Genomic DNA, 15000 nt, shown 5'->3' on the forward strand with positions numbered 1-15000 from the left:
GATCACCATCGTAGTCAGTATATGAATATTCGAATAAATGATGAAGAACGGTTCTGTCTTCGGTGTGTAAGCTATGTTTATACATGTTAGGCAACGCTACGCTATTTGAATATAAATTAAGTACAAACCGTGACAACCTGTTCCAATGTCTCTTTGCTTTATTGGTGATGGCGCCGTAAGGATCATTAAGGCATGTAGGGAATCCCAGCTTACCACCAAGCAATTCACAATGTTCAACACCCCTTTCGTTGGAATCTCCTTTGTATTGATAGTAATCTTCCACTTTCTCAATCTGGTAACATCGGTCACATAAGGCCACCAACCCCTGACAGTCAGCACTGCTGAAGGGACAGTGTTCTGTTTCATCCCGTCCATCTTCACACTCTGTCTTCAGGTTACAATCCATTTGGTGCTGAAAGCTGGAATAGTGCTCCACTGAACAGTTCCACAAACCACTGGGTAGCTTCTGGGGCGCTTTACTTTCAGGGAAAATCGAAAGAAAAAATTGAAAACATGGTGAATTGGTTCTTATTATGCACCCACTACTATCAAAAACAGCAAGGAATTGCGTGTCATTAAAACAGTATATCTGGGCAATCTCAGGACGCTGCATGAACGCATCCCAGAAGAGATATCTGTCGTTGGATCTATGACAACCATGACGACATCTATACATGCTGATGTATACTTCATATTGCGACAATTCTTTGACACTGACCATGAATGAATGTCTGACTGGCACATGTATTTCCCTCGTTATCTGTTTATAATTCTCACTCCCATTTCGTCTCAGTGTAAAATATCCAGATGGCGGTGACGTTGTAACAAAAACTATCCCAGTTGCTTTGGTAAAGATAGATATGTTTCATTCAAAGTGGTGCACACACAACGCCACCACACAGCCATGCACAACATGCACAATAACACATACAAAGGAAACTGACCATTGCATTACTTCACAGTGTAAGGAAGACAGTAGCAGAATGGATAATCAAAATCAAATCAAAATCAATCAAATCAAAAACACTTTATTAATCCACATGGAAATTAAGTTGTGCAATCACAGGCTCATTGTAAACACTGGCATAAAATCATGCGCAACATAAGAAGAGATTAAAACTAGTCAAATAAGAATTCCCAATAGCTGACGATATACTAACCCCCCCACCCCCCACCCCCCCACACACACATACTCATGTTAAGACAATAGGGTATTGCACAACAATATTAACAAATGAAAACATCCAACAAAAAAAAGGGTATAAGATTACTAAAAATGACATGCGCGCACGCACGCACACACACCCACACACACATACACACACATGCACACACACACACACACGCACACACACACACACACACACACACACACACACACACACACACACACACACACACACACACACACACACGTTAAGACCATAAGGTATTGTACAACAATACATAAATAAAAACATCAAGGGAATAAATCGTATATATAAGTAAAATGCACACACACACACACACACACACACACACACACACACACACACACACACACACACACACACACACACTCACTCACACACACACAAACAACGTATGCATGCACATAACATATGTCACGCCAATAAGATTAGAACATTAACATTAAGATACATGAAATCCAAGTAAAATAAGAAAATATTTTAAAATCACTTCCGATCACACACACACAAAAATGCTTGCTTGCCCGTGCTCACCCGCTCAGTCCCACATGCACGCATAATGTCTGCTCCCATACACTCGTCTGCTGGTGAAGTTCAGGTGTTGCTGTGGCGAGGGGGCTTGGGGGGTGGGAGGGTTCACTGGATAAAATGTGTATCTGCCATTGCAATGTCCGCGGGGGTCTGAGTTTGATTCCAGCTCTTGTCATGTCTCCCAAGTTTGAGTGTAAAACGACGAGTGAGCGTCTGGTCATATGAATGCGTCGAGAAACCGAGATCCAGTGAGCAGCACGCACCTATCGCACTGGAAAAGAACCCATGGCATAGAAATAGTGATGAGGAGGGATAATGCATAATCAATCAGTGAACAATACAGTAATTGTGTAAATGTGTGTGAAATAAACGAGACAAATTCAAGTAAGTCAAATAGTGATACAATTATGTGCCAGTCTGTACAGTGCTTAATATGAAAAGCAGAGACCAACCAGTCTAGAACACTTTCTCAGAAGAAGGAGAACAACAAGAACAAGAAGAGGAAATGAAATAAGGATGTGCAGTCATGTATCCTGTGTTTGGCACATGGACAGAAAACACGTAAAAAAAGAAGAAAAAAGAAAAAAGGAAAAAAAAAGATCAGGTCTAGCTACGGTTGGTTTGCTGAATAAGTGACGTAGGACAGTTTCAGTTTCAGTTTCACTTTCTCAAGGAGGCGTCACTGCGTTCGGACAAATCCATACACGCTACACCACATCTGTTGAGCAGATGCCTGACCAGCAGCATAACCCAACGCGCTTAGTCAGGCCTTGAGTGCATGCTTACATATTTGTGTACCTATGAAAGTGGATTTCATTTTACGTAATTTCGCCAGAGGACAACACTCTCGTTGCCATGGGTTCTTTTTCAGTGCGCCAAGTGCGTGCTGCACACGGGACCTCGGTTTATCGTCTCATCCGAAAGACTAGACGCTCAGTTTGATTTTCCAGTCAAACTTAGGAGAAAGGGCGAGAGCGGGATTCGAACCCACACCCTCACGGACTCTCTGTATTGGCAGCTGAGCGTCTTAACCATTATCCTGTGACTGGTGTGTGCTGTGCCCCACGTGTGTAGTGACATCACAGAGCCACTGCCATGTGTCCCTTTGAAGAAATAATCTGCACACCAAGACTGGTGCACCTCAGTTACCACACCCATCATCACCATCCGTCTCCACCTAGCGCCCACAGCCACTGTCACCTATTCAACCCACTCTTTTAGATATTTTCTTCTCTTTCTTTTAATTGTCAGCCTCTGAAGCAATCACGTTAACGCCCATTTACGACAACAAACACATTGGATTCAATATTTCAAAATGTTTCAACCCATTCTGGAAAATGGAGCATTGCCTACAATGAACTGAAACAACATAAATAAAACATAATACATAATTCTTCTTCTTTGTTTGTGGGCAGCAACTCCCACGTTCACTCATGTGTACACCAGTGGGCTTTTTCGTGTATGCCGTTTTCACCCCACCGTGTAGGCAGCCAAACTCCGTTTCCGGGGCTATGATACATAATGATACATAAACTGTTTGAAGAAAACGATGTGTTTCTGAGGCTCCATTCACATTAAACCCAGCCAGTTGCTGTCAGAAATAATACAGCGCTCTCCAGACGGAAGAAACGAATATTGTTGGGATTCGGGTCAATGGATGGTTCCTTTGCGTGAAGCATCCTTTTCACCTGTGTACACGAGACAAATAAAAATAAAATCATAAACTCAAATAAAATTCAGGTGTCTCTAAGCCTACGTTTATTAAACCCGTCCAGTTGCTGTCAGTTAGAAAAAAAATACCGCAGTCTCCAGACGGAAGAAACGAACATTATTGAGATTCACACTACTCGTTATGTCCCTTGGATGACGTGTCCAACTCATCAGTCTACACGAGACAAATCAGACACGTCTGGATGGAGACGGATTGAGACGGCTGGTGGCCAGTGTGAACGCTATCAGCCGGCATACATGACGGGAAAACGCAAAGTGACGTGTGCACAGTTCCCAGCCAGTGGCTGTCGGCTGGTGGTGGCAACTGGCTTGACCAAGCGTGAACGATGCTTAAAACATTCACTTACTTTAAAACGTTCTCTTTTTTGTTTTGTGCGAATGAAGTGACAAGGCGTTTTGAACAGCCAACGCACGCACACGTTTCGTGAATTGGTGCTCCGCGTAAGTCTCATTTTCGTTCCTGTAAAAAAAAAAATCATCCAGATACGTTAGAATCCCAAAAGCGGCCAAAGTCTTGTTTCATTTCTCACGATGAAGTGTGTCTATCAAGGAAATATATTTTTTGTGTGTCAGTGGACAGATGGCCACTGTTCTGTTTTATCGTCCCCTTTACTCCTGGCAATTATTGCAGAATCTACCTCCTGGTTAGCTGCTAGGTTGTCTAGCCTTTTCGCGTTTTTTTTTTTTTTTTTTTTTTTCTTCTTCTTCTTTTTATGCCAGTTTCACTCACACACAACCCCTCCCCCCCCCCCCCCCCCCCAAACACAATTCCTTCTGATTCTGCTCTCCAAACAGTCAAACGCATTTGTTTCCAAAATTGTTTGCTGTAGTCATTTGATCATTATCCTCATCATTATTCTTGTGGCCCGTTGTCTCACTATTCAACAGTACCTCTTTACCTATAGATAAAGACAAATTTCAGAAGGAGAATATAACCACAGTACTCATGTTACACTTTGGCAATTATGATATTTTGTCGGAAGTCCTTCTATCCACAACATTTCAGCCGGTAAATTGTGATTGTTACACTTGAAATTAAATGAGAAAATTGAGTTCTTACTTGGAAACTGACAGATGTACATCTATAGAATTGCTTTTTCAAGTGCTTATAAATATACTATTTGCACACATGCACACACACACAACGCACACACACACACACACACACACACACACACACACACACACACACACACACACACACACACACACACACATCTATAAAACTGCTTTTTCAAGTGCTTATAAATATACTGTTTACACACATGCACACACACAAACGCACACACACACACAGATGCACACATACGCGCGTGCACACACACACACACACACACACACACACACAGAAAAGACGTTAAACTAGCACGCACGCACGACACACACACACACACACACACACAGAAAGACGTAAACAACGACGACACAGACACACACACACACACACACACACACACATACAAACACACACACACACACACATACAAACACACACACACACACACACACACACACACAAACACACACACACACGCACGCACGCACGCACACACACACACACACACACACACACACACACACACACACACACACTTCTTCTTTCACTTCACAGTTTCCTGAAATATCATTTCTTGATTTAGTTCATGCAGCACAATGAACAATCGTACACATTGTAAAAGCTTGTTAATGACTGGATGACTGAGCAGTGTGTGGACAGATGAACGGAGAGAGAGACAGAGACAGAGACAGAGAGAGATAAATGATGTATAATATACTGATATTGACAGTCAAGGAACAGATTTACGATGTTGAACATGTTGAACTTTCTGTTTGTGTGTGTGTGTGTGTGTGTGTGTGTGTGTGTGTGTGTGTGTGTGTGTGTGTGTGTGTGTGTGTGTGTGTGTGTTTGTTTAGTTTAACGTCTTTTCACTGTTTAGTTATATCAGAGGAGGGGAAAAAAAAGGGGGGGGGGATGCGGGGGGGCCCGGGGGGGGGGGTATATGCGCTTCGGAGATGAGGCATGGGGTACTTGATAAGAGGTGGTTGGATTACTGTAGTGAGTAGTAGAAAACGAAAAGCTACGAAGGACTGTACTATCAGTGAACGATAACATGAATTATAACAGTGAGTTAATTGTCCACATAATAGTGAAAAGCATGCTTATCATAATAAAAAAAAAACGTGATCAGTCAAAGGTAGATACCAACTGGTCTTTGATCATACATTCAGAATTTTTTTTTTAATTTTTTTATTTTATTTTATTTTATTTTATTTTATTTTTTTATAAATAATGAATAATTATTCAAAACATCTCCAATGGACAGATATGTGTTTGGTGGTAACTGATCGGCTTGTTTTTGAAAGAACAGTTGTCTTGTTTTTGGACACTGAACAAGTGTGTGGCAGACATTGATTTCTTTTCCGCACAGACACTGTATATTTTTTTTTGCAAAATTTAGTTCGAAGGGCATTCAAACGTGCAGTTTTATTTGTTTTTCCTATCGAAGTGGATTTTTCGATAGAATTTTGTCAGAAACAACCCTTTTGTTGCCGTGGGTTCTTTTACGTGCGCTAAGTGCATGCTGCACTCGGGACCTCGGTTTATCGTCTCATCCGAATGACTAGGCTTAATATATGATTAAGAGAGAGAGAGAGCTGCACGTGCGCTCTTTGGATTGATTTTATCAACAGTGGTTGCACACTGTTATTTTTGTTGACTGCTGCACTAATTCGCCCGAACAGGTTAAGAATAAACAATGGAATTCATTTCCTCACACCCACATTCAAGAGAGCACTCACAACACATCTTTGAAACTGTACTTTTCTTTTACTTTTACTTTTATTTGTTACCCGATAAATGATTATGACCACAGAATATATTTTCCTTCTGAAATTTGTCTTTATCCATAGCTGAAGAGATACTGTTGAATAATGAGACAACGGGCCACAAGAATAATGATGAGAATAATGATCAAATGACGAAAGCGAACACTCCTCGAAATAAATACATTTGACTGTTTGGAGAACAGAATCAGAAGGAATTGTGTTGTTGTTGTTGTTTTTTGGGGTGTTTTTTTGTTTTTGCGCGCGCGCGCGTGTGTGTGTGTGTGTGTGTGTGTGTGTGTGTGTGTGTGTGTTCATAAAAAGAAGAATAAAACACACACGAAAAGGTAGACAACCGAGCAATGAACCAGGAGGTAGATTCTGCAATAATCGCCAGGAGTGAACGAGACGGTAAAACAGAACAGTGGCCATCTTTCCACTGACACACAAAAAATATATTTCCTTGATGGACACACTTCATCTTGAGAAATGAAACGAGACTTTGGCCAGTCTTGGGATTCTAACGTATCAGGATGATTTTTTTACAGGAACGAAAATGAAAGAGTGACATCAGATTTGCGCCGAGCACAAATGCACAAAATATGTGCGTGCATTGACTGTTCAAAACGCTTTGTCAATTCATTCGCAAAACAAAAGCAAAAAAAAAAAAAAAAAAAAAAAAGATAACGTTTTAAACAAAGTGAATGTTTTAAGCATCGTTCACGCTTGGTCAAGCCAGTTGCTACCACCAGCCGACAGCCACTGGCTGGGAACTGTGCACACGTCACTTTGCGTTTTCCCGTCATGTATGCCGGCTGATAGCGTTCACACTGGCCGCCAGCCGTCTCAATCCGTCTCCATCCAGACGTGTCTGATTTGTCTCGTGTAGACTGATGAGTCGGATGCTTCAGCCAAGGGACAGAACTGTTTCGTGGTACGAGTAGTATACATTGCACAAACTGCACAAAAGAAATGACAGGAGTGATTCAGTATACACATCGACCAAATGGCTAAAACATCACCCCGATGTTCTTTCGTGCCATAAATTGTAATATTCTGAAGTAATCATTCTGGCATTTTGTCAAAACCACACACACACACACACACACACACACACACACACACACACACACACACACACACACACACACACACACACACACAGCAAAGATGTCAGATGCATATGTGGAGAACATATTTCTAGCAACCATGTAATATTCGAATGTCAGAATCTAAAATGTTTTTTGCCAGACTTCACCAAAAGGTCTTTTGAATGTGTTATTAACAATTCCAATATGTTATTTGTTATTGCAGAAGGTTTGCTGCATAGTCCAAAAGGACATTTTTTATAGATGTTATAGTTGTTTGATGTTGGCGTTTATAACGTTTCCATTTTTTCCTAGCGTTGTCTCTCCCTATTCACCCTCCACACATACACACACTTTTACCCCTCCCCCTCTCACAGCCCCTACCCCCACGTTTTTTGTGTGTGGGTTTTTTGTGTTTTTTTGTTTGTTTGTTTTGTTTTTGGGTTTTTTTTTCGTCTAATGTCACTTCAAGTGGAAAGACGTTAAACTGAAGACAACACACACACACACACACACACACACACACACACACACACACACACACACACAGTGGAATCTGATAAAACAACAGTCATTTCCTTTGGAACGGGTGTAGAGAATGCTGTTCTGAAATGACATCATCATCAAAGAAATATCTGAAACAGATGGACGGGATCAGCAGGCAGTCGTGTTGGTTCAGATGGCTTAACCACCGATCCATATCTATCTTTCTGCTTTTTTGTCAGACTTGTTTTTCTCCATTCTCTGTCAGCTACTGCTCTCTGTTTGTTTGTTTTTTTGTTTTGTTTTGTTGTTGTTGTTGTTGTTTTGTGGTTGTTGCTTTGGGGCACAGTATCTTCCGTTTTCCACCTGTGCCATGAGATACTGTGGTTTGGGATGATGTACCTGAAGTTGACGGTTCGATTATATCTGCAGAAACGGTTCCTGTGCGTACATAATTATGTGCAGAAGTGGACTGGAACAGAAAAGAAGTATCATGGGCGAAAAAGAGGAACTGTGCCCATTATGATGACTTATTCACTTTGTCTTCCGTTTTCCACCTGTGCCATGAGATACTGTGGTTTGGGATGATGTACCTGAAGTTGACGGTTCGATTATATCTGCAGAAACGGTTCCTGTGCGTACATAATTATGTGCAGAAGTGGACTGGAACAGAAAAGAAGTATCATGGGCGAAAAAGAGGAACTGTGCCCATTATGATGACTTATTCACTTTGTCTTCCGTTTTCCACCTGTGCCATGAGATGCTGTGGTTTGGGATGATGTACCTGAAGTTGACAGTTCGATCATATCTGCAGAAACGGTTCCTGAGTCTGCGTCCATAATTATGTGCAGAAGCGGACTGAAACAGAAAAGAAGTATCATAAGTACTGGACCAAAGAAATGAACCAACATACAAAACAGCAAAGTGAATAAGTCATCATAATGGCCACAGTTCCTCTTTTTGCGCCCAGGAGCAGTCCTGAGTTTCATTTTCTTCCTCATCTACCAGTATTTATGTCAACTCACAACTCATTTACCACACACGTTTTGCATAATTATAATCAACTCACGCTGTGCTGAAAATCCTCTTCCTCATCACCAAGTGTTGACCGTACTCTTTGTCTTTGGACAGTCACAGTAGCTCCAGCAGAAAGCTGATTTCGGTTTGGATTTGAGTGTCCTGCTTCATCACCGGAATCTTTTTCCCCATTGTCTTCATCAGTATCCTCATTAACTGTGATCCAGACTTCGCATGCATGGGTAGACACACCCCGGGGGCCAACTGCGTGTGGCATGCACACAGCACGGTGGAGCTAGATGGCCGTCGGTGGCTCTCCTGAGCCGACGCCCTTTTAGGGATCTCCATAAGGGTGTCTAGCCACCCGCCTCACCAGTCCCAGAAGGGAGTGGTGGGAGTGCCGGTTTAGTCGCCGGCAACCCGACCCTGAACAGGTTGTACTGGATTACAGGTTACCAGTAGCAGATCTAATGACCTGACCTGACTGTGGGAGGGTCAGTGTAAATAGTCACCTGTTCAAAAGTTGGATCATCTTACATCATGGATAGAACACTGATGAACAGTTAACGTTGTTTTTTTTCCTGAAAAAAGACGAATTATATTTGCTGTTTATTGCGGTAAAAAGACGCTTTAAACAAATGATAATCAATAAATGACTTATCACTCAACATGTTTTCACTCTGTGAATAAGGATGAAACTACAAAAAAGTTTAATTTGGTGGAATAAAAATGATATGTAACAGTTTTATTTTGTTGATATGACGGTATGACAACAAACCCCCCAACCCTTAAGCTACCACTATCCCATATTTGGGATCAGAATTCTTGCCTTCACCACTGACTAACAAAAAATGTTTGTGAAAATATTAATGCACATTACTTTAGATAATGATTTCAGCTTTAAGTTTGCTTAATAAGAGTTATAAAGAATGTGTTTAATCTAGATGCTATGCACTTACCTTCACTGATGATGCCATAGCTTTCACACAGCTGGCTGTATAATTGCAAATGGCTGCCTCCACAGATTGCGTTAAAAGGATGTCGCTCCAAAGTCTGTCTTTTTGATACTCTATAAAGCTCCCTTGAACTGTTATTGTATGTCGGGCGCAATAGCCGAGTGGTTAAAGCGTTGGACTGTCAATCTGAGGGTCCCGGGTTATAACCACGGTGATGGCGCTTGGTGGGTAAAGGGTGGAGATTTTTACGATCTCCCAGGTCAACATATGTGCAGACCTGCTAGTGCTTGAACCCCTTTCGTGTGTATACAGCAAGCAAGAAGATCAAATACGCACGTTAAAGATCCTGTAATCCATGTCAGCGTTCGGTGGGTTATGGAAACAAGAACATACCCAGCATGCACACCCCCGAAAACGGAGTATGGCTGCCTACATGGCGGCGTAAAAACGGTCATACACGTAAAAGCCCACTCGTGTGCATACGAGTGAACGTGGGAGTTGCAGTCCACAAACGCAGAAGAAGAAGAAAAGAAGAAGAACTGTCATTGCAGTCATACATTAATTGAGAATAAGACCATGCATCAGTACAGTAAGAGCATAATCGACAGATCCCATACATGGGATCATGGTAGGATATGGGTTCTGTATTTGTATTTGTATTCCTTTTTATCACAACAGATTTCTCTGTGTGAAATTCGGGCTGCTCTCCCTAGGGAGAGCGCGTCACTACACTACAGCGCCACCCATTTTTTGTATTTTTTCCTGCGTGCAGTTTTATTTGTTTTTCCTGTCGAAGTGGATTTTTCTACAGAATTTTGCCAGGAACAACCCTTTTGTTGCCGTGGGTTCTTTTACGTGCGCTAAGTGCATGCTGCACACGGGACCTCGGTTTATCGTCTCATCCGAATATCTGAGTAAGTAATCTCTTCACTTCGTTTTTTTTTTTATTAAAAAAAAAGAAAAAAAAAGGTATTTCTTTTTGCCGAGCACTCTTTTCAGAATGTTGAACAATAATTTACGTCTAAAATCTGCAACACAGACCACACAGTCCTGAACAACGCTAGCACCAGCACCACGAGGTTGGGGGCCATATGTCCTGGTATAGAATATTTTCTGAATCAAAACGAAACAAAGTACACACTCATACAGGTGAACATTTCAAGCTGTTATATCGATAAGCCATACTTTTCGAAACATACAGTATCTTATGGTGTTTGTGATGAGTCTACATCTTTCTGCAGAATGTATGTGAGCGTTTTGCCAGACTCGGCTGTTCAGGTTCGTTTACAACGCATGTCATATTGGTGTGATACCAGTTACTGGCAAACATTTGTAGAGCACTACCATGGATTCTTCGCTGTCACATGCATGTATCACAGCTTAAAAGAAGTATTTTTACAACCATATGGAAGTAGTGTCTTTATTGTTCATAGCAATAGACCATTAGTTAACCTTAGCATTAAGGAAATCAATTACTTACATATCATCAAGAAACATATATCGAAATACAGTGGATATTTGATAACACCCATTTTGGGATTACATTCGCTTGAGACTCTGTCAAATATAATCATCAGTGAGGAGGTGAAAGGACCTAAAGGACATGTTATCATGATCAGTGTACGGCAGTCATACTATCCTGATCATATTGTGAGGAAACCGTACCCATTACTGATGTACCGAGAAATAAATGCTACTCAACAAAGTGTGCAGACATGGTACACTGACAAGTTCCTAGTCGCTAACGTCTTTTCTGCATCGCACCTTCACATCATGGTTCGTATCACAAGAGAGTCTCAGAGTATGAAACTGTATTTTTCTACACTTCCTAAGAGTGCACAGCCCCATAAGTTGCAAAGTGATATGTTCAACTGTTCTGTGAGCAGTTATTCTGCATTCGAGGATCACCTAGACTGTAACTTGAGGACACAGTGTGAGGACGGTCAGGATGAAACAGAACACTGTCCCTTCAGCAGTCCTGACTGCCAGGGTCTGGTGGCTTCACGGAACAAGTGTTTTAAACTTGTCACATCAGACAAAGGTATCCCCTTTATTAGGGGGCACTTTCAATGCAGTGCTGAGAAGAATGGAAGACTGGCTTCAGTGAAAACAAGAGAGGAACGTGAACCCCTTTCACACATTTTGAAAGTCGTTCATAAAATTGATTTGTGCTTAGGGTATTCAACAGGTTGGGATAGCAAAGTACCCTTCACATACAGCAAGTTTCCTAAATGGTCTGTTAGGACACTGATCTACAACATGAACCATTTTAGACTAGATTTTCCATACTACCCTTCAAGGATGGTCCAGAGTATGTCTTTTCCTCGTATGGCAATTTCTTCTCTCTCAGCAACAGAAAACGTGATGTGTCATCAGTCACTGTGTGAAATGCAAACACCATCATTCAGACATGCACTCTCCAAAATGGTCACTATTGAAGATCCTTCATCACAATCTGCCTTCACAAACACACACCAATTTCTACTTATTTGTCCAGGTAAAGAACTGTCTCACGCATTTTTGTTTTACGACCTCCGACGTAACTGCGGAAATGCAAGGAACTCACAGACTGACATGCTTATGAACGTGAGTACCAAGCAGAATTCTCACATGGTTCCATTTACTATGATAGCAGAAGATACATTTGGCATGTTTACATGTGATGATGGTATCACATTACATTACACTTTCGTGTGTGACTTTAGAGAGGACTGTGCAGACAACAGTGATGAGTCATTCTGTGAAAGTTCTTCATGTACTGGTTTCCTGTGTTTTAATGCTCAGTGCATATTGCACAGCCAACGTTGCAATCAATATTCCGACTGTCTGGATGATTCTGATGAAATCAGCTGCCCAGAACACAAAACACTGCATTTCCCATTCCGAGAGGAACTCAAGAGGCAACACTTTTACATCAATTTAGATGGTACAGGTTACTTCCATCAGAAGGTGATGAAAGCTGAAGACTCTTGTCCCAACACTCATTATCGCTGTACAGCTGAGTGGTTGTACTGTCTTCCAGTATATACGCGATGCAATGGGTTTTTTGACTGTGTTTATGGAGAAGATGAACTACACTGTGAGACAGCGCCTTGTCCTTACCTCTTCAAATGTAAAGACTCCAAAGTTTGCGTACATACCTTTCATCTGTGTGATGGTTGGGGCCAGTGTCCACAACTGGATGATGAACTGATGTGTAATGTGACCTGTCCTGATGGTTGTCAGTGTAAGGGTTATTCTTTCAGGTGTGATCAAACATTCCCCGTTCATTCCTTTACTTCTCTTCGTCACGTGGATATCACAGGGTCAGGAATGACATTGACAGATTTCATACAAAATGCATATCTGGTTTATCTGAGTCTGTCCTTTTGTTCCCTGCAGAATGTGTCAGGTGTGAAACTCATGAACTTGCAGTCCATCAGTCTTGCCAACAACCATCTGAGATCGCTTGATATGACTGTTTTTCTTTGGCTGCCTAATTTGAGAACGATATCCTTAGCCAATAACCCTCTACAGGAAATGACAGATAAACTGTTGAAGCACATTCATTATTCACTGAGGAGGGTAGATATGTCGAAAACTTACCTTGACTTGCTTAACAGTGAAGTGTTTATTTATTTACCCTATGTAAGGTATCTGAATATATCCTTTTGTGATATGAAAAACATTGGAGTTAGAGGCTTTAGAGGAATACCTCAACTGACAGAATTGGACATAAGAGAAAATCCGCTTATAAACTTTCCTTTCGATTTGTTCTCCAGGACATGTCATTTGAAATACATCTTCTCATCAGATTATAGGATTTGCTGTAATCACATACTTCCTGAACAAACAAGCTTAAAGTGTGTAGCAGCTCCAGTTGTATTCCCTTCGTGCCAGACATTGATTCCATCAGAACTGCACACGTATCTCTTCTGGATTCTGTGTGTTGTTGCTGTTGTGGGCAGTCTGGTTTGCCTTCTGTCTTCATTCACTGTCACAGAACTGTTTGGAACGAATTCTCTTATGGCCTTTGCCCATCTAAACTTTGCAGATATATGTATGGGGAGTCATCTTGGCATTGTCTTGGTAGCAAATATCGTGTTTCATGGAAAATATATCCTGTTTGAAAACGCATGGATCGAAAGTGTAGCATGTAAAGTGAATGGTTTTCTTTTTTTTCTGTCCAATGAGGTGTCTGTTTTCATCATCTTGATAATCAGTCTGAATCACATGATCGTTCTTTATTTCCCAAATAATGTGTTGGCATTCAATAAGTGTGTGATGACTTCGACATGTGTGATAGTTTGGTTTGTTGGAATGTCCTTGTCTATCATACCGTTTCTTCCAGGACTGTCACACTGGGGCCTCTCTGGTCAGTCTGGTCTATGTCGTCTGGCTTTATTTCAACATTACAGGTCTAACCACGAGTTCAGGTGGTTCAGTGTTACTGCAGTAACCAATTTCATCATAAGCATAATGACTGCGGCTGTCCAAATGGTCACTGGCAAACTTACACCAAAATGCAGAATTGTACTTGACCCAGCAAAGAGATCAGTTTATACCTCAGTCCACCTGATGAGAAAAGTGGCCGCAATGACTGCAGTTTGCTGGGTTTCATTTGGCCTGGTCACGGTGATGTCAGCAGGTGGTGTCACTGTATCAGACAAGATCCATGGAACCCTGGTTGTGTTCATGTCACCTCTCAGTGCTGCCCTCAACCCACTGTTTTACATGTGGACGGTAGTCACACAGCGACGAGGGAAAGCACAAGAAGAAAAATTGCTAAAAATATTAAAACTGCGATTGGAACAATCAACCAAAATCAAGGTTTTAAATAAATAAAAATACTTATCCATCAGTCAATCAAAATCATTCCATAAATGATGGAAATGCCACCAAAGAGACCCAGTTTTACCCTCCAGTTTGTGATGTATTTCGAAATTATAGTATTTAGATTACATGTTGTTATGTTGTGATGTAAGCAGTGATAGGGAATCGTATATAAGAATTTTTAAAGCGCTGAGTATATTTGAATATCACTTACAGTAAACATTCTGAAGACGTTTTAGAGCTAAAAAAAAAATGATTACGATAAAACACTCAGCCCTCGGTTTAGGCGGATGGAATATTTTGAAAAGTCATATCTGGGGGGAAAAAGATGAAACAGGGTCCACTAAACATAAAATCTTTAATGTGTGA

At 41.3% G+C, this 15000-nt stretch overlaps 1 protein-coding gene across 1 annotated transcript in view; it reads left to right on the plus strand.

Annotated features, from left to right (window-relative positions):
• The window catches only part of LOC143301780 (uncharacterized), a 33262-nt gene extending 20127 nt beyond the window's left edge, over positions 1-13135 (plus strand). The window contains exons 24-27 of the mRNA XM_076616171.1: positions 3606-3771; positions 10859-10898; positions 11706-11860; positions 13065-13135. Of these exons, the coding sequence (XP_076472286.1) occupies positions 3606-3771; positions 10859-10898; positions 11706-11860; positions 13065-13135 (432 nt within the window). The remainder of the gene's footprint in view (positions 1-3605; positions 3772-10858; positions 10899-11705; positions 11861-13064) is intronic.
• The last annotated feature ends 1865 nt before the right edge of the window (positions 13136-15000 follow it).

The sequence above is a fragment of the Babylonia areolata genome, chromosome 28 (genome assembly GCF_041734735.1).
Source record: "Babylonia areolata isolate BAREFJ2019XMU chromosome 28, ASM4173473v1, whole genome shotgun sequence".
Lineage (NCBI taxonomy): Eukaryota > Metazoa > Mollusca > Gastropoda > Neogastropoda > Buccinidae > Babylonia > Babylonia areolata.